The sequence below is a fragment of the Onychostruthus taczanowskii genome, unplaced genomic scaffold (genome assembly GCF_017590055.1).
Source record: "Onychostruthus taczanowskii isolate IOZ18803 unplaced genomic scaffold, ASM1759005v1 scaffold28, whole genome shotgun sequence".
NCBI lineage: Eukaryota > Metazoa > Chordata > Aves > Passeriformes > Passeridae > Onychostruthus > Onychostruthus taczanowskii.
In genome coordinates, this window is record NW_024500128.1 from 6,048,553 (window position 1) to 6,071,462 (window position 22,910).

A 22,910-nucleotide genomic window follows, 5' to 3' on the forward strand; every position below is an offset into this window, starting at 1 on the left:
TCTGAGGATGCTCTTTAGACACTGAAACTGTTTTGGCTTTCATTGCCCCATCTGAGCTTTACCTCAAACTTGACAATTTTGGCCAAGACCCACAAAAGAGGTAGTCACTCTTGCTTTTGGCAACTGGTGGCCTGAGCCTACACCTGCCTGGCATGAAGCAGCTGGTGGGGGCCACTGTGGCCTCTCCCAGCCACAAAAATGGGAGGCAAACCCCTTCCACTCCAGCCAAAAGAGCCCTAGCACGGGCAGGGGTTTGTTGTCTTTGCATGATGGACATCCAGATGGCTAAACTCTCCTCCTGAACTTGTGGGGCTTGTGCAAAGTGGGTTTAGCCCCCAGGGACCCAGCTTCTCTCAAAGTGAAACAGGTCTTGTGGGGATCAGCCTGAGAGAGTTGTGAGACCCCTCCTTCCCTCATCCCCACAGCAGAGGAGGGCTTGGAAAGGTTTGATAGATGGGATTGCTTGAGAGTTGGGATGTTTCCCTGATACTGTGAAATGCTCCAGCATTATCAATCTCTTTAAAAAGTGGCAGGCCATGGTTAGTAGCAATATGTGCTGGGGTGCCACTTCTCCAGATCCTGAGGACTGGGGGAGCTGTCCTTTGCCCTGTGCTGGGATTCCCATCCACCTGTCTTCCCTAGAAACCATAAACCCCCTTATCTAAAGCTGTGCTATGGCTGGGCTAACTTTTGTGAGTCCAGAGTTCATCATTTATCAGCTCAAGCTCCAGCCTGCTGCTGCAGGGACAAGCCTCCAACCTCTCAATCCTGCTCGGAGCCTCTTCGGAGACGCCACAGTATTTCCAAGGTTGCCTTGAAAGAAGACAAGACACCTTTTCCAGGGGCTCAATGTGCATTTTTAAGCACATTGGGCCAAATCTCACAGGAAGAGGCAGGATATTTTAGGTCTGGCCTCAGTTGCTCAGGAGTGTTTTTGTAAGGGTATGGGTCAAAGAGAGAAGGGGATTTTTTTTTAATTTCTGGCATGTTTTGGTCACAGCCCAATTCACTATTATTAAAGGCAGAGAATTTCCACATTCCTTAACATTTGGCCCTCTCTCCTGGAGCCTGGGGGAGAATTACAATAACAAGTCATGGGAATGCCAGACACGTGCCTGGGCCCGTAGGATCAACTGCACCAGTAAGTTTACTGAGAGGTACCACAGCTCCCTTACCAACCAGCCTCTCCCATGAGCCCAGCAGAGCTCCCACTGCAGCCCTCCAACCTCTGGGCAGCCCCAGGCTGTGTTTTGCCGTGAAAATTTTGCAACTGGCCCAGGCTGACAGAGGAGGGAGACTGGGATGTAAAGTGTAGATTCACATGGGTAAGTCTTTAATCGTGGGCATGAAGTGTCCTGATCACATCGGGGCACCCCAAATGCAGCTTTGCACACAGCTCCTATACCTTCTAAGCATTTGGGAACATGATTCACACAGTCCCTATGTATCACACATATGCTACCAAATCACAAAGCAACAATAATTTTATGATGTCATGATCCATCTGCTTCTTTCCTCATCTAAACGTCTCTGGAGTTGTCTTGCTGCAGTTACATGTATGATGCTGGATAACAGGGTGGGGGGTTTCAAAGGTGTCTGGAAAGCTGGGATGCTGATGTTATCTTGGGCATCCAGAGGTATCCTTTATTCTTCAGGCAAAGAGTCCTTTGGCCATGCTTACTTAAGCGTGACTATCCAGCACAGAATGTCTATCTACACCAAGAAAATTCATACAATTTCCTACTCTACAGACTAATGGCTCTAACACTTATGGAATGAGATTTTCCTCGCAGTTTTTCATGGGGAGTAGGGCTGTTGTATTTTTTTTTCTTCCCCGACGGGCGCCTGTGATTTTTCACAAGGCTTCTTCAGGAAGGTTTCCGGGCTGCAGGGTGAAAAAGAGGAATATTATCCAGGGGGGAGACGAGGCAAAAGCACCTTCCTTGCATCACCCGGGTGACTTTAACCACCTTGTGCACGCCCTTCCCAGCTCTGCTGCGTGACCCGAGCCCTTCCCGAGCCGCTCCGGACGCCGCGGGACATCTCCGCAACCGCGCGCGACCCTCGGGGACAGCCCGCGCGCGCCCCCGCCACGGAGCGGGGGCGAGCAGCGCGCGCGGGGCGGGTGGGCGTGGCTTGGGGCGCGGTCAGTGGGGACGGTCAGGGCGTGCTCACGGCGGCCACGCCCCCTTCCCGCGCCCGCGGCCACGCCCCCGGCGGGGACGGGCGCGGCGGGAGCGCGGCGGGACGGAGCGGCTGCCGCTGCCGGCGTTGCCTTGATCCCGGCGGGAAGGAGGAGAGGAGGAGGAGGAGGAGGAACAAGAAGAAAAAGAAGAAGGCGGGGGTCTTCCCGCTAAGCCGGGCAGGATGGACAAGTACGACGATCTGGGTCTGGAAGCCAGCAAGTTCATCGAGGACCTCAACATGTACGAGGCCTCCAAGGACGGTCTCTTTCGGGTGGACAAAGCTGCCGGCAACAACCCCGAGTTCGAGGAGACCAGGCGGGTGTTCGCCACCAAGATGGCCAAGATCCACCTCCAGCAGCAGCAGCAGCAGGAGGAGATGCTGATGGCCGCGATGAACGGAGGGGCTGCCGCCTTCCAGCCCCCCCGTCCCAGCCCGCCGGTGGCGCGGGGTTCGAAGCCGCCCCCCGCCGCCGAGGGGCCGCGAGCGAGGCCCTGCGAGGGAGGCGAGCGGGGCTTCGGAGAGAGCGGCACACGTGCCGAGGCCGCAGGGAGCCAGGCCGGGCACCGGGGCTGGGAAGCGGAGCCCGACAGGATCCCCCGAGTGGGGGGCTCACAGGCTGGCGCGGGGCGCGGGGAGCAGCAGGCTGGGAGCCCCGGCGACCCCCAGCCCTGCCGCGGCGGGCAGGAGAACGGCGGCGAGGGCAGGCGAGGTGTCGGGGGCCGTGACCCGGTGCCAGCCGGACAGAGGTCCTCCTCCTTCTCAAACGTCGGGACCCCCTCGGCACCCTCGGTGGGGCCGGAGGAGCCCCCGCCACAGCAGAGGTGCTCATCCTCGGCACCCTCAGCGCAGCCCACTCGAGGGTTTTCAGGCTCCGCGGAGCCCTGCGGTCCCAAAGCCGGAGGAGATGGCAGCCAGCCGTGGTACCAGGGTGTCTCGCTGTCCTTCCCGCCAGGCTCGGCACCTGCTGCTCCCAGCGTGGAATACCAGCACGCCGCTGCCTGCCCCAGCCCGGCCGGTCACTTCGTGGCCCACGGTCAGACCCACAGGCCCGCCAGCAGCAGCGGGAACCCTGAGCCGGGCTCCTCGCGCCTGGCCTCGCGAGGGATGGTGGCTCCCAATGCGCCGCAGATGCTTTTCCCGGAGGGCGTGAGCGGGCCACGATCAGACTCTGGGCACCTGGATGGCTCCAGCACAGCAAAGGTGAAGCTGCCCTGCCAGACCCTCCTTCCGCAGCCGGAGCAAGGGCCATCGGCGGCTGAGCTGAAGCTGGAGGCGCTGACCCAGCGCCTGGAGCAGGAGATGGATGCTCGGCCAAAGGCCGATTACTTTGGTAAGAAGGCAATCCGCCCCTCGGCACGAGGAGGGCTCATTGCAAAGTGTCACGGCAGTGTTCAGACCTGCAGGATTGCATTTGCCTGTACATCTGCTTGGTTGTGCTCCATCAGTTGCCCAGAGCAGGGTTTTTTTATTTAACTTTTATTTATCACAGGGATTAGAAGCTCTTCCTCCTGTGACACCTTTTTCTTTAATCCTACCTCTCTAATTTTAAAGCAAAGGTAGTTTAGCAGCTTTGAGGGGAGCAGTGCTGGGAAGAAGCTGTAACAGCGTATTTTGAAGTGCCCTTCATTGCCAGCAGGGAGGCACTTAACTTTTCTTGACAATGCTCCTGGTTCTGTGTGTCTTACAAGGATGTGTCCCGACCACGTGTGGGTGGGAAGGCAGCCATCCAGCCTGCGGAGGGGTCGTGCCTGCATAGGCTGCTGTCATGGAGAAGGGCACGGAGTTCAGGGAAGAGAGAAGTAGCTTGGAGATTGGGAGGGCGGCGGTTTCCCAAAGTTGCCAGGATTTCCCTCTGCCCCCAGGTGCTGGTTCCCATCAGCAGTGAAAGGATTGGTGCATCCTGAAGATGTCAGAAGAGCAGGCAGTAGGCACGCTCTTCCCTAAGTCTGGGGTCTGTGACAAGTCCAGACCACCACCAGAGGTTATCGCTGGCACTTGGCAGTGGAGAGGAACCACTTACATGCGAGGACTCCCGATGAGAATATTGAATGTCCTTCTGGATTAAATTGATTTGCTACCCCAGGATGGCGGGAGGTCAGGGTCAAATTGCGTGTTTCCGTTCCCTGCTGTGCCACAATTTAACTGCAGATAAGATAGCTCAGCTTTTGGGAGAGGGAAACCCAGAGTTATTTGCTGGGAAGGCTGGAAACTCCATGGTTAACTTAAGAAACAATGGGAACAGGCAAGGTATATGGATTTTCCTCATGATTTTAGACCTGCAGTCGCAGAAGTAGAACAGGGACTAGACAGATTAAACTGTTCAGCCTGGTGCTGAGGAAGGGTTTGCATCTCAGCCTGCACAGGTGCTGTTGCACAGGGTCCTGTCTGGTGGGGTCGGTGGGTGGCTCAGTGGTGGTCTGAGCCACACAAGAGCTTCACACTGAGCTTTGGGGATGTAGCTGGGGGGACCACCGAGTGCTCAGCTGCGGATTGCATAACAAAATGTGTTTCTTGGCAGCAGGCAGGGGGACTTGCCCGCAGAGGGCTGTGCCGGGCTTGTTTATCTTGGTATCCGAGACTGGATTAAGCCCCGTGGCAGGGCAGGGGCATTTTTTATCCTGTCGCAGAAAAGTGATGTGTTCAGCTGCTCTGCTCACAGTGTTTTGGCCTGGAAACAAGTTTTGGCACTTTGCGTCCGGTGCAGGAAGCGCGTGGTTTGAATGAGCACAAGGAGCCTCGGTGCAGGGGCTGAATGCCGTGACAGGGAGCTGATGACAGAGATGGGGTTGGGACAGCAGGCTCCTGCGAGGTGGTGCTTGAAAATGGGAATGTTTTTGTGGAGGTGACATTCAGCTCCACTGGACAGGTATCAGGGGTCTCTCCAAAAGACCCTGCTGTGTCTGCTCCTCATGGTGCGTGTGAACCGGCTGGATCGTACCGCATCCAAAATGAACCTGGGGATGGGCTCGGGAGGCAGAGGAACCCAGTTAACGGTTAGAATACTTTTACATTTTTGTCACAAAATAAGGATGTAAGGCAGGAGGCTTTTGTCCCGTGGGAGATTTATAGTGAAGCAGGAGTATTTTTGGCACCATGGAGAGCCCGGCTGGTCAGGTGGCTCAGTGAGCCCCATGGAGGGAGGAGACACGGAGGCTCCCTGATCCCCAGTGAGGTGTTCTGACATCCTCCTGCCAGGAGATTTTGCACCTGGATGTGATGTCTGAGAAATTTGGGAAGGAGGAGAGTGAGAAGAAAAAAATGAAATGATGCAGTCTTGGCAGAGGGAAAAGTAAAGTTTTGTAGAGCCTCAGTTCAGCAGAAAAAGGATCAGCAGATCTGCCTTGACGAGGACCAAGGAACAGGAAGGAACAAGTATCGAGGTATTTTAATTCTGGGCCTCCTCCTTCCCCTCTCTTTCTCACTTTTATTTTCATTTTTTGCAGTTACCTTACTTCCTTTGAAGGAACAAAGGACACAGCTGGCCTTCTCAACTATTTTTTGCTATGCCCTACTCTCAAGCTACCAAACTTTAGGATGTGAAATAAACACTTTTATGCAATAGGGATAGAAAAGATCAATATTTTTTTTTGTTGCAGACTTCTTCCCCAGTGAAGGGAAGTCTTTTGCAGCAGTTTTGAAGTTCATCACAGCCAGGAAATGAAACCAGGACTAAAGTACAAATGACCAAAATATTTTATAAAAAATATTTTCAGTTCTCCTAATTTTGTGTGCTGCTTTTGTTACAAGGGGATGTTTTTGAAGATGGATCTGACGTCAGGTTAAATACTGTCCTTCAGTCTGTCTCAGTCAGGACCAGATGTTTATAAAGAACAATTCTGATCGCAGTAAAGGAGCTGCTTTCTCCTTCACTGTGTGAAAATGTGTGCTTGTAAGTGAAAGCCTAGGAAAGGATAAGCCAGGGACTAGGTAACATACAGGTAGGATGCTATGCTGAGGAGCAGAAGTCTGGTTATCTGTCAGCACCAATTTGCTGTGCAAAATGCTTTTGTCTGCTCAGAGTAGGTGTAATAAGAAAGGAAAGAAATACACAAAGCCAAGAATTCACTCTGGGTTTTTTTCCTTTTGTTTTTTTTTGTAGGTAGTGACCTATGTGTGAGCTGCATGGGCTGCACATGTCTCTAGAGGAATTTCAGTTCTCCAAGAGGGCTTTTGAAGTGCTGATTTGATTTATGGGGGCTGTCAAGGAGGACATAGGGAGTCTCAGGTATCGCCCAGGTCTTTTGCTTGGATCGCCCAGATCTTTTGCTTGGGGAAGGAAGAGCTGAAGTTGCTCCCTAGAGAGGCTGGTTCCCATGCAGCAGAGAAGGGCCCCCATGTCCCTGGGAGGTGTCTTTGGAAGCCAGCTTAGGATGTATTTAGGTTTTGGTGTATTATTTCCAGAGAACATTCAGGAGTGAGGTGCCCAAATCCCACTGATTTCCCATGATGTTCCTTTGGGTGCATCAGTGTTCATCTCCTCTTGGTGACAGAAGGTTAAATAGGAGTGATCGGGGGAGTTGCAAATGCTTTGGTAGCACCACTCAAATGTTTAGGGTTAGGTGAAGCGACACCATCCCAAAGACTGAAGGTGCCTGATGAGTTTTCAGGTGAGATAGATACACAACCAAACCAAGCTTCTGCCTGCACTGCCTGGGAGTGACTTGGTAGAGGAGGGGCCTGGCTGAAGTGTGCAGGGGTCTGCGGGGAGGTTTGACTACTTGTTTTAGCATGCAGTGCTTGGTCTGCAGGCACAGGTGGGTGCTTCTAGAGGTGTAACATGTAGCATCACGTTTTTAACAGTGCTTTTTTTCATACAGCTAGATGGAAATCTCTATCTGATGAGGATTATCTACACCCTTACCAAGAGCTTTTTATAAAACCATTTTTATGAATGGTTTTCGTGTTATAAGTATTTGTTAGCTGTTGTATTCTGGCTTCCTTGTTATTTCCAGCAGAGCTGATAAGCTGCAGATGATTTAGGAGGGCCCTGGGCATCTTGGTTTGCAGTGAAAAGCTGGGATGCTTCCCAGCAGTCAGGCAGAGAATATCTTCTAGCACAGTCTGCAGATTTTTTTTCCCATTGGCATAAGCAGATCGATAGCTGAGTTGCTGGTCCTGGGGAGACTGAGAGCCCAGCACCTTTGAATGGGTGTGAGCAGCTCAAAGGCCAGCAGTGCTCTCTGGAAGCATAGTGTGCAGTGCAGTTAGTGTTTCACCACTGCTGGAACCACAATTTGTTTAACTTTGGAGCTGTACACACCTGGGGACTTTACTGAGCCCTGCTGATGGTGGGCACCAGGACACTTTGTGTGCAGCAAAGGTAATCATGGGGCTGACAAGTGGAGAATTTGTGATTAAAATGAAAGTTCCTCTGAGTCTATTTTGTCTCTGGTGATGATGACAATGCCATTTCCACTGGGTATGAGCAGAGGCATCCTTTACTACCTTCTCCTGGGAGAGTACCAAAGGAAACACCTGCCTGCAGCAGAGAGGAGGGAGAGGCAGGGAGAGACAGGTCCTGGTGGAAGAAGGAAAGCTAGAAGGATCATGGCACTTGGAGTAGTGGGTGTGTACAGATTGCAAAGCTTATCTCACAGCAAGAAACCAAGCAAATAAGTATTGGCTTGGAATATGGCTCTTCAAGATTACAGCAGTATGTGCTTCTCCTCCCTTTCTCTTGGGAGCTCAGCTGGGTTTGCAAGCTAAGGAAAAATCTACGGAAAGGAAAGAAAAAGCAAAGAGTTGAGGCAGAGGAGCAATCAGTGTTTCAGCCAGGATACAGTAGAAGTGGGACTGAAAGAAATAAGGAGCCTCATTCATGTGGCATGGGAGTTATCATAATCTGATGTCACTATAAGGTACTTAAAATGTCACTGACGTGAGTTTGATGGCATTTTCGTCCTTCACTGGCAGTGTGTACATGAAGGTCCGCAGCAAGGTCAGGGTCAAGAATGTGGCATGAAAAAGGGAACAGAAAACTTGTGTTTACCAACACTGTGGTTCTCTGGGCAGGGAGTACCTGTCCATCTTTGTACAGACAACCCAGTCACTCTGTGATGAATAGAACCAATCTGCCAGGTTTTCCAGGTACTTGATCTCACCCAGGCCTCCAAATCTCCTTGAAATCACCTCTCCATCAAGACTTACTTGCTCAGTTACTACAGCTCAGTAGTGGATAAGCAGCATAGCAAGGCATGCTAGGTGTGTAATTTAGAGTTTGATGTAGGAATTACTTGGTTAAGGTGAGCCATGGGAAGGTGGGTGGGCTCAAGTTCCAGAGAAATTCTAAAGTAAAACCAGGAGAACTGAGCATCACATTGTGTATGAGAGGGTGAAGGCTTTTCTTAGCAGACAGTCTTTGAATCACGGGTGTGCAAGTGGAGGGCTTGGTTCTCCTGGGTTCTCAACCTGGGTGGGTTGGAGGCACAGCAGCTGCACTTGTACAGGGTCCTCCCTGTCAGAGTGATTGTCAAGCAGAATTCTGAATGGGAGGACCCTTGTGAAGGTACAACTTCTGCCAAGAGGCGTTAGGATCTACTGTGTGCATGTGTGGACAGATGGGAATGATGTTACCAGAGGTGCAGATTCTTGTGGGGGAGTGGTTCTTCTAAGTTCATCTGTGGGTTCTTCAGCATAAATCCAGCCTCCTGTAAAGAGGGGGCAAAAACCAGTTACATCTGATGGAGAAGAGTCAATCTGATTGTGGAAATGTGGCTTGCACAAAGTATGTGGAAAGAATAGGACAGACTTGCTGTTTCTGGATTAGCCAGATAAGCAGACCCATACCACCGGCATCATCCTGCCCCTGCATTCCTCTTACCTGGGACCAAATTGGCATGGCAAAGAAATCTCACCACTGAAGCACTGTCACATTTGGCCGTTCAAAATGAAGTGACAATATTAGTAAGCTCAGCCAGGAGCACGTGTAGGAAAGCTTGGCTATGTGTTGCTGTGAAGGGAGGTGCTGCTGAAAAAAAGAGGGATGCTGTTGGAAGAACTGTGGTCTTGGTCTGTAGATTGATGTTGTCTGAAATGTGGAAAAAATAAGTCTTAGTCCCAGAAAATGCTGCTGTTCAGCATGGCTTGTGTTGAATTTTTTAGTGAGTGGGATACAGTAAGTAACTAAACTCCTTCTGGTGAGTGTGAAATAGCAACACTTGGAGGAAAAAAAGTCTCCAGGGGCTTTGAGTCTGGTGGTAGATGGAAATGCACTTGTTGAATTTTGAGGGTGGGACTGACATTTGAGCACCGGGTTCGCTTTCATTTCTTACACCCCTTGGTCTGCGTCCAACCTGTTGGATCATGTGAGCCGAGGCTGTTCCTGGTGAGAGCCCTCCTGGTCTGCAGTGCTGAGATGGAGTGTGGCAAGTGCCGGGAAGTGGCTTACAGGGCATGTTTTCGGTCCCAGCTTGTTCCAAAGGTCCCTTTGTTCAGACTCTCAGCTGCAGCGCGGGCGGTTGCTTGCTGCATGATGCGAAAGGGAACAGAGATTTCTTTGTTGTCCAGGGACGGCTGCCATGCCGGCAGAAATTGAACAGAAATCAGCAATTTCCATCCCTTTCCCTTCCCAAATCTGGCTGCCATTCTGCCTGTGCACTCACGCAGGAATTTAGTGGTGCTGTGCGTGTGTGATTTGTCATCCTGGTGGTAAAAGAGAAACCTGTCATTTCTTAATAACGTTGTCTAAGGTTGAAAATCATAATTTCAGAGGGAATGTCTGCTGGCATTGGTGCTTGCATAAACACTTGTTAGGAGCTGCAAAGTTACCGAGCGCAGGAATCGGGGATCTTGCTGAACTGTGGCTACTTAGGATCCCTCTGCTTCACACCGAGGACAGAAGTTTTTGCTAAAAGCCACTCCATGCCAAGAAAATTACCCAGAACTGCTGACTAGTGTCAGTGGCATGTGGGGCTGGAGTGATGCTGCTGACATTTTAACACCAGCAACAAGCACAGTCAGCAGTGTTTCGGGAAGTATCCGTCGGAGCTGGCGTGGGGCAGGGCGCGGAGCCCGTTCTGCAGCAGGATGGGGTTGGAGGTGGCCCCGGTTGCGCTGGCTTCCGTCAGCTGCCTTTGCACACGTGCTGCCGGGCTCAGCGACTGGCTGCCGTCAGCAGCAGCTTTTTCCTTGCTTTTTCCTTGCTTAGCCTAAGCCAAAAGATCAGGATCATTGTGACAGCAGGGAATGAATGGGAAAAAAAAAGTGGAAAGGAAAAATCAATAAAAAACACTTCTCCCCCCGCCCCCCCTGCCCCATTTCAGGCCAGGTGTGCTGAGTGTCAGAGATGAAGGCTCAAGTATGTTGGTTAAAATACTTCAGAATATTATATCTGGAAAGAGCAAAGACTTATTTAGAGAGTAATTTCACTTGCTACTGAGATTCAATAGGCTTTCAAGTAAGATTTAGCAGATACATGTAAGAACATAAACTAGATGCAGATGTGCCATAATGCCATTTTTCAATTGTCAACCTTGGCACAGGATATGTATGAATATTTATAGCATGTCTGGCTATTACATAGTTGAGTAATTTAGCACATTACAGTTTTTACAGAAAACATTGTCAATGTATTTTAAAAGCCCTTTCATTCCATGACTTTATTTTCCATTTTTTAGGGACATAAATATTGAAAGAAGTGGGCAAAAGGGTTAATCAGGGGATGAAATGGAGCATGGACTGAAAGGAAGGCGGAAGGGTGGTTGGGAGGGTCGAGGGGTGGGAGGTGGAGGAAGGTTTTGGTACACATGTTAGAGCCTTGACAGCTCCTGCAGGATCTGTCCTGTTGGGAAGCCAGAGGGGCAGTGCCTGTGCTCTCAAGCATAATGGGATAGACAGGAGATGGCAGAGGCAATTTCTGCCTTCCACGGGGTTTGCCTTAGCCTACTTAATAGTGGCTTATGCCTGCCAGCATCTTTACTGGGCGCTGTGCCTGCACTCAGCTGCTGTGCCTTCTGCCTCCTGCTTCTTCTTGCTGCTCATCCACAGTCAGTGTCACCCGGCTGCTTTGTGGAAAGGAGGAAATCGGAGCATGCTGGTGAGATTTTCTGGAGCAGCCACTCATTGGCACAGAGAAGGGGAAAATGCAGCACTTGCAGTGCAATAAATACGCTGGCTCTGTGGAAAGCCTGGTGGGTGTCGTGGAAAATTGGCAGGTTTTCTGCTCTCGAAACTTTCTGCTCGGCATTGCTGTACTCAGGAGGGAATTTTGAGTCGTTAGCTCTCGTGTCAGATCATTGCACAGAAATTCAGGCTGCCCCTGAATGTGCGCATTCCTGGGAGAGCACATCCATTTGAAAAGCCAGGTTTTTTCTTATCTTTGCCTTGACCTTTTTTTTTAATCCTTTTTCTAATGCCTGTACGATTTATCTTTCTTAAAATGTTTCTTCCAATAAATGAGATAAATCTGCTCAGTTCAAAGAGAACCAGAAAGTTTTGCTCGCTTGGTGCCAGCCTGAGTGCTGGGATGGGCCCACAGCCAAGTGAGCATTTCAGTTCATGTAGCATTTGGACAAAACAAAGTAACTAATTATTCTTTGCAGCCTTCTCTCCAGGTTTGTGTCGGTGTGGACTCTGGCTCTGAGTGCAGTGGGGCTTGGCGCAGCGCTAGGACGGCTTTCAGCATGCTGGTTGAATGCACACGGGCAGCTGCGGCACAGAGAGCCAGGTCTGCTCTGCAAAAACCTGGGAAAAGCAAGTGTCTGCTATTCAGCAGCCATGTGTGTGCTACTGCAAACGACCCCTGAGTGGTTTTATCCCTGTAGTGTGAAAACTGACCGCCAGGGCTATTGGCTGCAGGAAGAAATTGTGACTCACCCTGGCAGTGCAAGCCTGGTGCTGCCAGAATTGAGTTACTTTTCAGTGCTGTTGTAAGCACAATGGACTTCTTCCTAACTTTCTCCAGACTTTTTCAATTGCTCTGGAGCTTGCAGTGCCCCAAAAGCAGTGAAGTTGTGTTTACCATCTTTAGCATAACTAAGGATCTCCAGCAAGATGATGCTGTTCCTCCTCCTGGGCCAGTAGCAGTGAGGTGTGACTCACAGTCCCTTGACCAGGGATTTTAAGAGCCAAGGTTAATAGTGGTCTGGGTAAGTGGCGCAAGATGAAGTCACATCAGAGTCACTACAGACCAGAGACAGGAACACATAATATGTTTTTCCTTCACACTGCCTCTTATTCATTTATTTGCTTAAACAGAGATTCAAGTTTCTCAGTTAGAGGTAGTTAAAGGGTGGTGCTGCTTTAAAAACAGCCTGTCACAATCACAGGGCAATGCCTGAAGTAAGTGAAAGTGGCTTGATGTCCCATTTCCTTGTTAAGAGAGGTAGGTGTCATGTAGTCCGGCTCTGTTTTATTGGGGAATCATTAGGGCCTTCAGCAGGCACAACTGGGGTCTGAAATGGATGATTTGAAGGGATTAAGTGAAGAGCTGTGTTTTCTTCACATCAGTTGAGACCAACAAGCTTATGTTATACAATAAGTGCCAGAAACTATTGTCTATGAAGAGCTCTGAGCACCACTTACTGATACTCACTGCGTTTGTGAGGGTCCTTAAGCAGGTTTAGATGTATATAAAGGTTGTCAGGAAGGATGGGAGAAGGAAGAAATGTCACTGTACCTGGACAGAACTGTTCTTGTGCAGTTTATTTTTTTGCAAAAGTCTTTCACTGTGGAGGTTTGATGACTGTCATGACCCCGTTAACAGCATCTCTCAGGGCAGGTGACGGTGATGTCACCTACATCTTGTGGCTTCAGTGTGTGGTTTCATGGTCCTAAGCTGTTCAGCCACCATGATGAGCTAAATGTGTTGTCACCCAACCAGTGTCCCCAGCCACCCTGTTATGTCCCACTTGTGACCTCTCTTCTCTCCCTCAGGTACCTGCGTGAAGTGCAGCAAGGGTGTGTATGGAGCAAACCAAGCTTGCCAAGCCATGGGCAACCTCTACCATGACAGCTGCTTCACCTGTGGAGCCTGCAGTGAGTATCCCTGGCCTGGTCTGATGCTGCTGCCGGCCCTGCAGCAAACCTCTCAGGCTTAACATTTTACTGGTGTAAAGGGGGAAGAAAAGAAAGCAGTTATTAAACTATCTCCCAGCTGGAGTCTGCTGTAACTGTATGACTTGGTGGTGGTGGTGGTGCTTGCTGTTTGTTTTTGAATGGATTGTTGCAAGGCATGTAGAAAAGATATTTTGGATTGTGCAGGGCGTCTGCCTTCTGGTATGGGGGATGGTTGTTTTCATTCCTCTGCCTCTCTGTTATAGCCACATTTTCTTACAAGAGTATATGTTTTCAAAGTGGCAGTGAATATGCCTTAGCTGGCATGTTTTTTGTCTCAGCAGGCTTTACTTTTCAGATGGAGCTGCTGCAGGGTAAATCCAGTGGCAGTGTTTTCACTGCATACGTTATCTTTTACTTGCTGAAATCATTTTGTACCTCTGAAATTCTTCCAGTTAAAGCATGTAAGTGCATGAATGTCCGAGGTTACACATCTTGCTTGCTCTTTCTCCAGGGAAATGCAGCCATGCCCTGAGATAAGGGGAATGTCTCTGCCAGCTTGGTTTATGGTTTTTGCAGGGAGGGAACTGGTTTCTGTGCAAAGGTATCAGGCTAGGAGCAGCGATGATGAGCCCTGTGAAATCTACCCAAGAAGCAGAGTTAATAGTTCAGCTGGCCCTGCTGAGCTCCCTGTGGGTCACTTTGTCAGACCCACATCTGGAGTTTGCTGGGGTGTACAGCAGTGTATGGATCCTTCTAAGCAGCTTGTTCAGGAGGTCTGTGACGGAGCTGGAATGAAGAACTGGCCACTTGATTTTAAATCGTGTCTGTGTTTGTAAGACAGTGGTTTTCCTGTTTTGTTGTGTTTAACTCCAGCAGTAGTAGTGTATTTTTAGAAGTGTAGCTGTATATGTGGTGGCAGAAAAAATAATCATCTTCTGCTGCTTTTGTATGTATGAGTTTGGTTTTCCCAGATGAGACTGAGGGTTTTTTCTCCTGAGTTGTATTTAGAGTTATAAACTCATCAGGACTGCATGTGTTTTATTTGGAGCTGTAAAGTTGGAATAAATATAGAAAGATGTGTATGCTTTTTAATAATAGCTGAGCCTTGAACTATGCCCATTTCCCAGCTGTCCTACACCAGCTGCCCTGCCTCACCTATGTTTTTAGTAGAGTATTTCACCATCATCTGACTGAAAATAGGAAAACTGAAAAGAGAAAGTGGTTTTTGCATGTAGTGGCAGTTTCCTAGAGGCTCAGAAGTCAGCTGCTCACTTTTCTGTCCTTTCTTATTAATTGATTGGAAATTAATTTATCTTCTCCCATGGAGAGGATTACTGCAGCCAAGGCTTTGCTTCAGTTACCTCTCACCCTCTAGGGACAGGCAGTCTCTGAACTGCCCTTGCACCCAAAGCTCCTGTTAAAAATAATCAAGCAGCAGGTTTGAGCTGTCTTAAATTTCTAAAATTACTACCATGCAATTGGTGCTTTATAAAGAAACACTTTTGATCCTCCTTTTAAAATGAATTTTGCAATCTTTATTTGGAGACCAGTGCTAGAAAAGTAGTTGTGGTTGCAGAGGTATCCGTGGTTACGTCTGTTTGTTTGTCTGTGTTTGGTTAAAAATTAACTTAATCCCATTTCTAATGAGGTGGGTTGGTGAGGGTTGAAAGAATAGCTATTTGCTGCTTATTTTGAAAGTCAACCCTTTCCAAATGTTTCCAGAGCAAGATGAAAAGGTGTGGGTGTCAGGTGAGACTTAGAAAGATGGAAAGAAGCCAAGTTTAGCAAAGTGAAGCCCATTTTCTCAGTTACCCAGGCTGTAACTGAGAAATGTGCTGAGTAGATGTGCTGCGGCAAAGAGTTTCAAACTGAAAGTAAAATTAAAAAAACAAGGCTAGTAAAAATTATGGGGAGGTGGGGAAAGAAAGGGGTGTGGGAGCAATAATGATATTTCCCTCAGTAGAAAAGACTGTGTTTCAAAACAAGATAGAAAAGGGGAATGCAAGTCATGGGCATATAAGTGAGAGCCTAATTCAGCTTGTTATATTTAGGAGAATAGTCATGAAAGATAAAGTCCTTCCCATTGTGGCAGTGGCCATACTAAAATGGAAACTGGAGGCAGTGGCAGCTGGCAGGATGGCATGGATGGATGGAGGGGAAGGTGTGTGGTGGCATGGGATTCCCAGCACTGCAAAAAGAGTGGTGCCAGAGGGAGGCTCTCACAGTAGTGGGTGTCTTCCCTCATGTGCACAGATCCCTACAAGCATCAAGGTTTGCAAGAAACCCTTCAGTGCAGGGGATGGTTTCCTGCACTGCCTGCCCTGCGGGGCCTTGGTGCAGCAGACGCTTGCTCCGGGCTCTGTGGCCTGACCTGCGCGGGGCTGACTTTCTGCTTCATCAAACCTCTGCACTGCGGCTGCCTGGGGAGCTACATGACGTCCTGCCTGCGCTCAGGGAGGAAACCTACTGAGGGACGAGAATCCTGCCTTTTGAAGCCCAGCCCCACAAACCATCAGTTGCCGTGGGGATAAAGGACACACTGAGAATCCTGCCTTTTGAAGCCCAGAGTAATCTCCCAGCCCCACAAACCATCAGTTGCCGTGGGGATAAAGGACACACACTCTGTTGTTCATTCAGAGAGGACACATGCCCCTCTGCAGGCTTTCTGTCACCTGTATCACTGCAGGAAATGTGATGAGGCCATTTTTGTCTGCCAGGAAAATAAATACTTATTTGGTGTTGTCTTTCTAGCTGCAAAGCACATCTTGAGCAGCCTCTGTGGAAACTCTGGTTTCTAGCTGAAAAGTAGTGCTTTTAAGGTCAAGTGGAGTTCATCTTGGACACCATCCAGTACAAACTTGACTTTGAGAAGTCGAAGTTGCTCCTGATTTCAATCCTAAAATTTCTTCTCTGGTGGAACACTGAATATCCCCCACTCCAATAAATAAAATATCCAAAATTACCTATTAAGGTAAAGCATATTGTCCTCCAGATATTTATAACCACGGTCCCGCTGTTTTCCTTTGAGCAAGGATTTCTAATTTTGCTCCTAGCTGGATTTGTGTCCAAATGTGCATTGGTTTCCCTGACACAGAAAATCAAGAGGGTCTAAGAAGCAAGGGGTTATGGAGGGGAGTGATACTTCATGGTGCCAAATTTCCTTCACCCTCTGCTTCCCAATACACATATGTTCAGAGATAAATGATAGAGCAGTTTGTTGAACAGGGCTACGCATACACTACAGGGTTCAGTTGGCAGGAAAAAAATGTACTGTCTTATCTGAGCCAGTGGCATGTAATGCAGAAAATTTGGCTTAGAGGTCAAAACAACAGATTTAGAATTATTACTTTGGCACAAATGTCTCGTTTATCTTCTTGTTTGTTACAGGGCAGAGGCACAAACAAGGCAGGCTTTTGCAGAGAGGGAGAGGAAAAAAACTTCAGGCTCTTTCTGCAGGATTAGTAATAAATGATATTTGCTTTACAGGAGGGCCACAAAAGTAGGTTAAAAAAAAAAAAGGCCTCCAAACGCCTTGAGCTGTTTCATGCAAGGTGTCTGTTTCCGCCTTAGGATTTGGGGGTTTTTTTGCAGCTTGTTGGACAAAAAGTTGTAGCTATCAAATGGTTTGTTACACATTAACCATTTAAATTGAATGAATAATTTATTCCTCCTCAGAGGTATAAAAAATATGTGTGTCTCCAGATGTGGATATTTACAATTTAGGTAGTAAAGAGACCTTACAAATTATGTAATTTTAGCTAGACTGTATCACTGTAACCTTCTGTGTTAAGTTTTAGTGTTTTCTCTTGGATTCAGCCAGGCTTATCCAGATGTCACAGGTTGCCTGGAAAACAGACCTTTTTGCCCTGCTTGCAGTGTAGTTTGGAGCATAAGAGTCTTGCATTTGGAGAGCCACTTGGTCCTCAAGAGGAAATTTGAATGCTAAAAAAGTGCAAGGGAAACGTTGGAGATGGCTGAGAAGGAAATCAGTAGGCGAGGAAGGAAGTCAGAAAGAAAGAACTGATTGCAAGGTGATTTGAAGGAGTGTTTGATGTTGAACTACAACCCGAGGGCCAAAGTGAGGACCAGATTTTGGCCCCTTACTGCAAGGATTTGGAAACCTTGCGTGTTTGCTAGATTACAGAATTCAATCTTTGACATGTCAACATCACTGCATTACTTTATTTTTCTTTTCTATTTTTGCAAGCTCAGATTAGTGTTGATGTCAGTGCAGGGGTTAACTGGCTGCTGTTCCAGTGACAGACTTTGAAATCACACAAGCTGGCTGCCTCTTGACACCCTCTGGGTATATATATCTTATATTTAATATTTCACAACATAGTTGTGTTTAGAGGTATCAAAGGTCATTTATTAAACTAGGTAGATAAGCTATCAAAGCAGTGTTTTCTGCAAGCATAACCCTCTGCTTGGGCTAATTAGTCTTGCTGCAATGATTATGAACATGGCTACTTAGAGCAATGCAGGTCTTGGTGTCTTTGGGCTAATTATGTTGAATAAACATGTCCTGTATTGGTATGTAACTCCTAGAAAAAGAAGGCCATGGTTTTTATTGGCACAGTTAAATAACTTTACAAGCAGAAAGTCACCTTTTTCTGCCCATGTGACTTAATCCCAGACAGCAGGATAGTCAGCCTTGCCAAGTGAATTTCTCCATGGCCACATGTATATGTATGGTTACCTTCAGATGCAGAAACTGCCATCTCTTCTAGTGGAGGCAGAACTTAGTGCCTATAATTGGATAAAAACCCACCACACCAATCAACTTGCTTGAGAAATGTGTACATCTTCAGATTGGAGAGTGCCAAGCATTGCCAGTAACACATCCTCAGCATCCCTTCAGTAAAATTATCATGACAGAGTCTGCCTAGTAAACAGTACAATTTTTTAGCAAAAATCATGTCAAAAGAGATTCAGTTGTGCTTGGATTTACAGTTTAGGGGACAGGCAATTCATCAGTACATTTTTCTGCTTCAGTCTAAATGGCTGTTATGTTCTTGCTGACTTTTTGTCTTCAGTCTCACCTCACTGATGAAAAATCCTGTTGTTTGTCACAAGAAACGCTTGCTATAGATGAGAAAAGCCAGGACAGCTTTTACAGTAAGTTGACAATACTTGTTCCTCTCCTGGCCAGATTTCAGGGCAGTAGTGATATGAGGCCTGAGCTGAAGGGGCTTTGGCACGGATCAGGTGTCCTCAGTAGATATCCTTGATGGAAAGGTGCAGATGTTCACCTCCACAAGGGGATGGATGCAGTCAGGGATTTACCAGTATAATAGTGGTTTCAGTCAATTGCATGTGTTTTAGTGCTGGCTGAAAGTCTGAAATCATTAGGACAATGTGAGGCGGGAAAAAAGGTTGAAATCTTTCGTGGAACAAATTGCCAGTCCTTCTAGCCTTTCTATTTTATAATGTCATCTTCAAAGTACTGTTTTCTGTAAAGAAGAGGCATAGGATTCATTTGTGCTGTAAAGATTTTAGTGGGTTTCTTACAACATTTTAATGATACTGTGACTAATTTTCTGAGTAGTGTCTCAGTAATAATTAGGCCCTTTCCATAACAAGAGAAATTTAAAAATTACTCTCTCATGTCGTTTCAACATACAGTTAATTCAAGGTCACAGAGATTGCCTCCCCCGCCTTCCTCCTCTGAGGCTCTGTGTGTTTCGATGAGTCACGGGGTGACAGGGTGGGAGGCCAGCTCTTGACACCACCTGGTTTTGGTGCGTTTTGGGGAGCTGGGCAGCCATCTCCAGAGTGATGCAGAGTGGCTGAGCACTGGGATGAAAACAACTTCCTGAGCAGGGACTATCTGGATCAAAAGCACTGCTTTGTCCCAGGATGACTGAATTTTACCTCTGAATTTTGACGCTTCTAGGGGTTTTCCCTAAAATGAAGAACTCATTAATACCTTCTTGCAGTGGTTTGCCCGATGGCAAAGGAGAGATGTTGCTCAGTTGTGTGGTGTGCTGTGTGTGGTTTTGCAATGTTTCTGGTTGGGGATCCATTTCTGCCCTCACCTGTGGTTGTGTTGCCCTTAGAGGCAGCTGACCTTCCTTACGTGCGCATGTTTTTGGCTTTCCTGCATCAGATCATTTCCTGAGAGTTTTCAGGAATAAAGCAATACTTTTTTGACAGCAAAAAACTTCCAAGTCTTTTGCTTGAGTTTGTTTGTTTTTTTTTTCCTACTGCCTCAAATGTATGGTGAGAGCACAGAGCATACAACTGGTATAGTTGAGAGAGACTGAACATCTTATATGGTAATGGAGTTACTGTGTCACAGCACAGTTTGTTCTTGCAGATATCCTATCCTCCTGCCCATGGTTTCAGCAAGACTGTCCTGGGTCTGTCCTGGGATATATGCCATGTGCCTGATTTGGAGGAGGTACAGCCAGTGAAGTGACCCTTTCATGCAGGCTCAGTTCTAGAGCAGATTGGAAATATTGACATTTCTGTGTCAGCTCAGTGCTGCATCCAGCTTTAATGGTGGCCAAGAGAAATGGGACAGATGACAGAAATTAAGCAGAGCTGTCTGATGCCTGACCTTGTCTGCTGCACGTGGTAGGACACCATACTCTGTCAGCAGAGTGTCCACGGAGGGCGCCCATAGCACCCGTGCTGGCTGAATTTAACATGCCATCAGTAATCACATATCCAGATTTATTTTGCAGCTGTGGTACTTGAAAAAGCACTGGTTTTTGTAATGGCAGAGGTCCAGGGCTGTCAGTGTGGAAGGGACCCAGGAGAAGCTGCCAGTCAGGAGTGATTTTTGCCCATCTGCTGTGTAGATACCACAGGGACTTCCGTGGTGCTTAGATAAGGGGTAAGTGGAGCCCGCACACTGCCTCTCCAGCAATGCAGCAATCCTGGTTGTGTATCTCCATAAAGCCCTGTTCCAGACATGGCCCTGTTCCATTGTATGCACTGACAAGCTATCTCTTGTCTTTGAACATGGATTTGTGACCCAATTGTTTTTAATAAATAATGGAAAAGCAACTTCAAAAGAGAAAGTTAAGTCCAAACCCCCAGCAAGCAAATGATGCATCTCCCAGGATCCTCCTTGCCAGGGACATTTCAAGTCCCTGGTTAAACTCTCTCTGCGTGGTCTTCAAAAGGAGAGATCCATCATTTGAGAAAACAGTGGACAAAAGCACTGGCATCCTGGGAGTGCAGCCTGATAGTATGCCTATTATCAACTGCTAAGCAAAGCTGTGTTTATTTTAGCACAAAGGCACTAGTGACTAAGCTTGAAATATTTTGAAATTGGTGCTGAAATGACCTCGAGGTCATCCTGAAGGTCCCACAGCTAAACAGAATAGACAGACATGTGAGGGATGAGCAGTATCTAAAAGCTCAGGGCTCAAACTTCCTGTCAGAGAGATGAAAAAGATGTCTTGTAAGAACAAGTGAAGACAGTAAAAGGTTGAAATGCCAAAGAATTTTAATGGTCTGAATCTTTTCAGGTGTGAGATTAGCTAAATTCAGGGTGAACTGAAAGTGAAATACAGTCAGGAGCCAGCAGCATAAGACGTGTAGTAAAACAACTGATCCTGAAAGCAGTAAGCCACACATTAAATATTCCTGGCTTTGTCAAAGGATATTTCATCATGATACATGTTGAAAGTAGGCAGTTATCAATATGTGATTCCTTATATGCCATTTAACTTCTCAATCCGTCCTTTTGGTTAAAGTAAAACAGCATCTCCATGCTCAAATGAAACCTGTGCCAGCCTCTGCAGGCACAGTCAGAAGCATCACTTTTTAGAGGGACTGATTTAGTTGAAGGCACTATCCCATGGCAGGGAGCTCGCAGGGTGCAGGGACAGAAGTCACTGCCACCCTGCTCTGCACTGTGGGGCAGTGACAGTGCTGTTCCTTTTACTGGTGTGGCTGCAGCAGGAACGTGCATTTCCCAGCTCCACCAGGACAGTCCCCAGCGCAGCCTCGGAAGCAAGATTTTCCTACATCTTGCCTTCCCAACTGTATGATGAGAAAGTGCTTCCTCATCTCACAGAGACACTGGGAGAAGTCCGTCCCACAAGTGTGCAGGGAGAAGCTGAGAGCAGCGGGGAAGAAATGGGCTGTGTTTGCATGAATCACTCCCGCAGTGGCTGCAGGATCACCTGGTTACTCATGGTTTTTGCAAATTTCCTTTTATGTTTCTGCCAGGAGCCTAAAGAGAGTCATGGAGCACTAAAAATAGTTAAATTGCTTACCTCTTCCCTAACAAAAGTAATTAAATTATCCCTGTCCTGCCTCAAAGTGCTCTTGGTGTCAGCAACTCTTCAGGGACTCACGTAATGCCAACAGCCAAATTATAAATCCTCTACAAAGGGTTTCTCCCTCTGCTGAATGAGCTTACAGCAGAAGCCCAGACATAGCATGCTGGCTGGCTGTGGCACCTTCGCTGAAGGTCTGTTGCCATCAATCTTAACCTGCTAATGTCACCGTGTTAAAAATACACTGGGTGCAGAATGGCTGGTAAATGCTTTTTTTGTCGCCATGGAAGAATGGCATTGTGGCAGTGATCCAAACCTCATCCCTTCTGTTGGAATGTCTGCTGCTCATGCACCAGGCCTTCATCCAAAGAAGTGTTTCTCGTTGCATGCCCCCATGTTTATGTTTTTCCTCACCACTGTCAGCTTGTCTTTGAGGAGATACATTGTATGCAGGTGGAAAGTCACTTGGGCACCTGCCCATTGCACTGAACTGGAGCCCTTGCTACCATGTAATTTAAAACCAAAGTTGAATGGTTTTGTTTGTTTTTCATTTTTGGGAGTGCCAAATCCCAGTGTTGCATTTCAATCAGTGGAAGATTTTCAAGAGTACTTCTTGCTGCATTAGGCTTGTTGTTAACTTGCTTAGGATCACCCTTGACAAAGGTGATGCAAATCTCAGGTATTCCCATGCCTCTCCTGTCCCTCCTCAGAAACTGACTCTAGAGCTGCTGGTGAGCATGCCAGGCTTACCTGTGGAAAGGCAGACGCACAGGTGGGGTTATCATGTAAATACACACCCTGGTTATAAACCCTGGGTTATAAACCACAAAGATTACATGTCCCAGATTAGATACTTTCTGTTTTGAACTCTGGGTCCTGTTTCAGTTTCAGCAACCTTGACGACATAGGGTGGATGAGAAAAATCAAAGTGGGACACTTTCAGGATTGTCAAGTTTTCTTCTATGCCCTATCCAATGTCTGCATTGATGCAAGGGTGGGCTGATGCCCTGGGTCATCTCTGACCTTCAGGTTATGTGGTTGTCCCTAGCAGGGATTTGAAGAGAATGAGGGACAGTGACTGTGATGGGGCCATATGCTTTTGCCTCCTGTACTGCTCCAGTAAACAGAGAGCTGAGCAATGCCCACAGTTTAAACATGAAGTTCATGCACATGCAAACCAGGGCTTGTTCCTTGAGAAAACACACAGCCCTGTCCTCCACCTGCCCCGCTGCCTGAGACATGGACTGGGCACTAAGGGCTGCTGATGAAATGCTGGTCTGGCTCAATTCACTGGCAAAACTTTGGAGCTTCGCTGGAGCATCTCCATTTTGGTAGGTGCTCCACTGGGACAGTTCCCAGTGCAGCCTGGGGAAGTGAGCTTTTCCTGCATCTTGTCTTCCCAATTGTATAATGAGGAAGTGTTTCCTTACCTCGAAGAGACGCTGGAAGCAGTCCATCCCAAAAGTGGGCAGGGAGAAGCTGAGAACAGTA

The 22,910-nt window shown here is 47.8% G+C and overlaps 1 protein-coding gene across 1 annotated transcript in view; it reads left to right on the forward strand.

Annotated features, from left to right (window-relative positions):
- Positions 1-2,205: 2,205 nt before the first annotated feature.
- Positions 2,206-22,910, forward strand: part of LIMD1 (LIM domain containing 1) — a 33,137-nt gene continuing 12,432 nt past the window's right edge. Inside the window, exons 1-2 of the mRNA XM_041407739.1 lie at positions 2,206-3,517; positions 13,060-13,161. Of these exons, the coding sequence (XP_041263673.1) occupies positions 2,368-3,517; positions 13,060-13,161 (1,252 nt within the window). The 5' untranslated portion in view covers positions 2,206-2,367. The remainder of the gene's footprint in view (positions 3,518-13,059; positions 13,162-22,910) is intronic.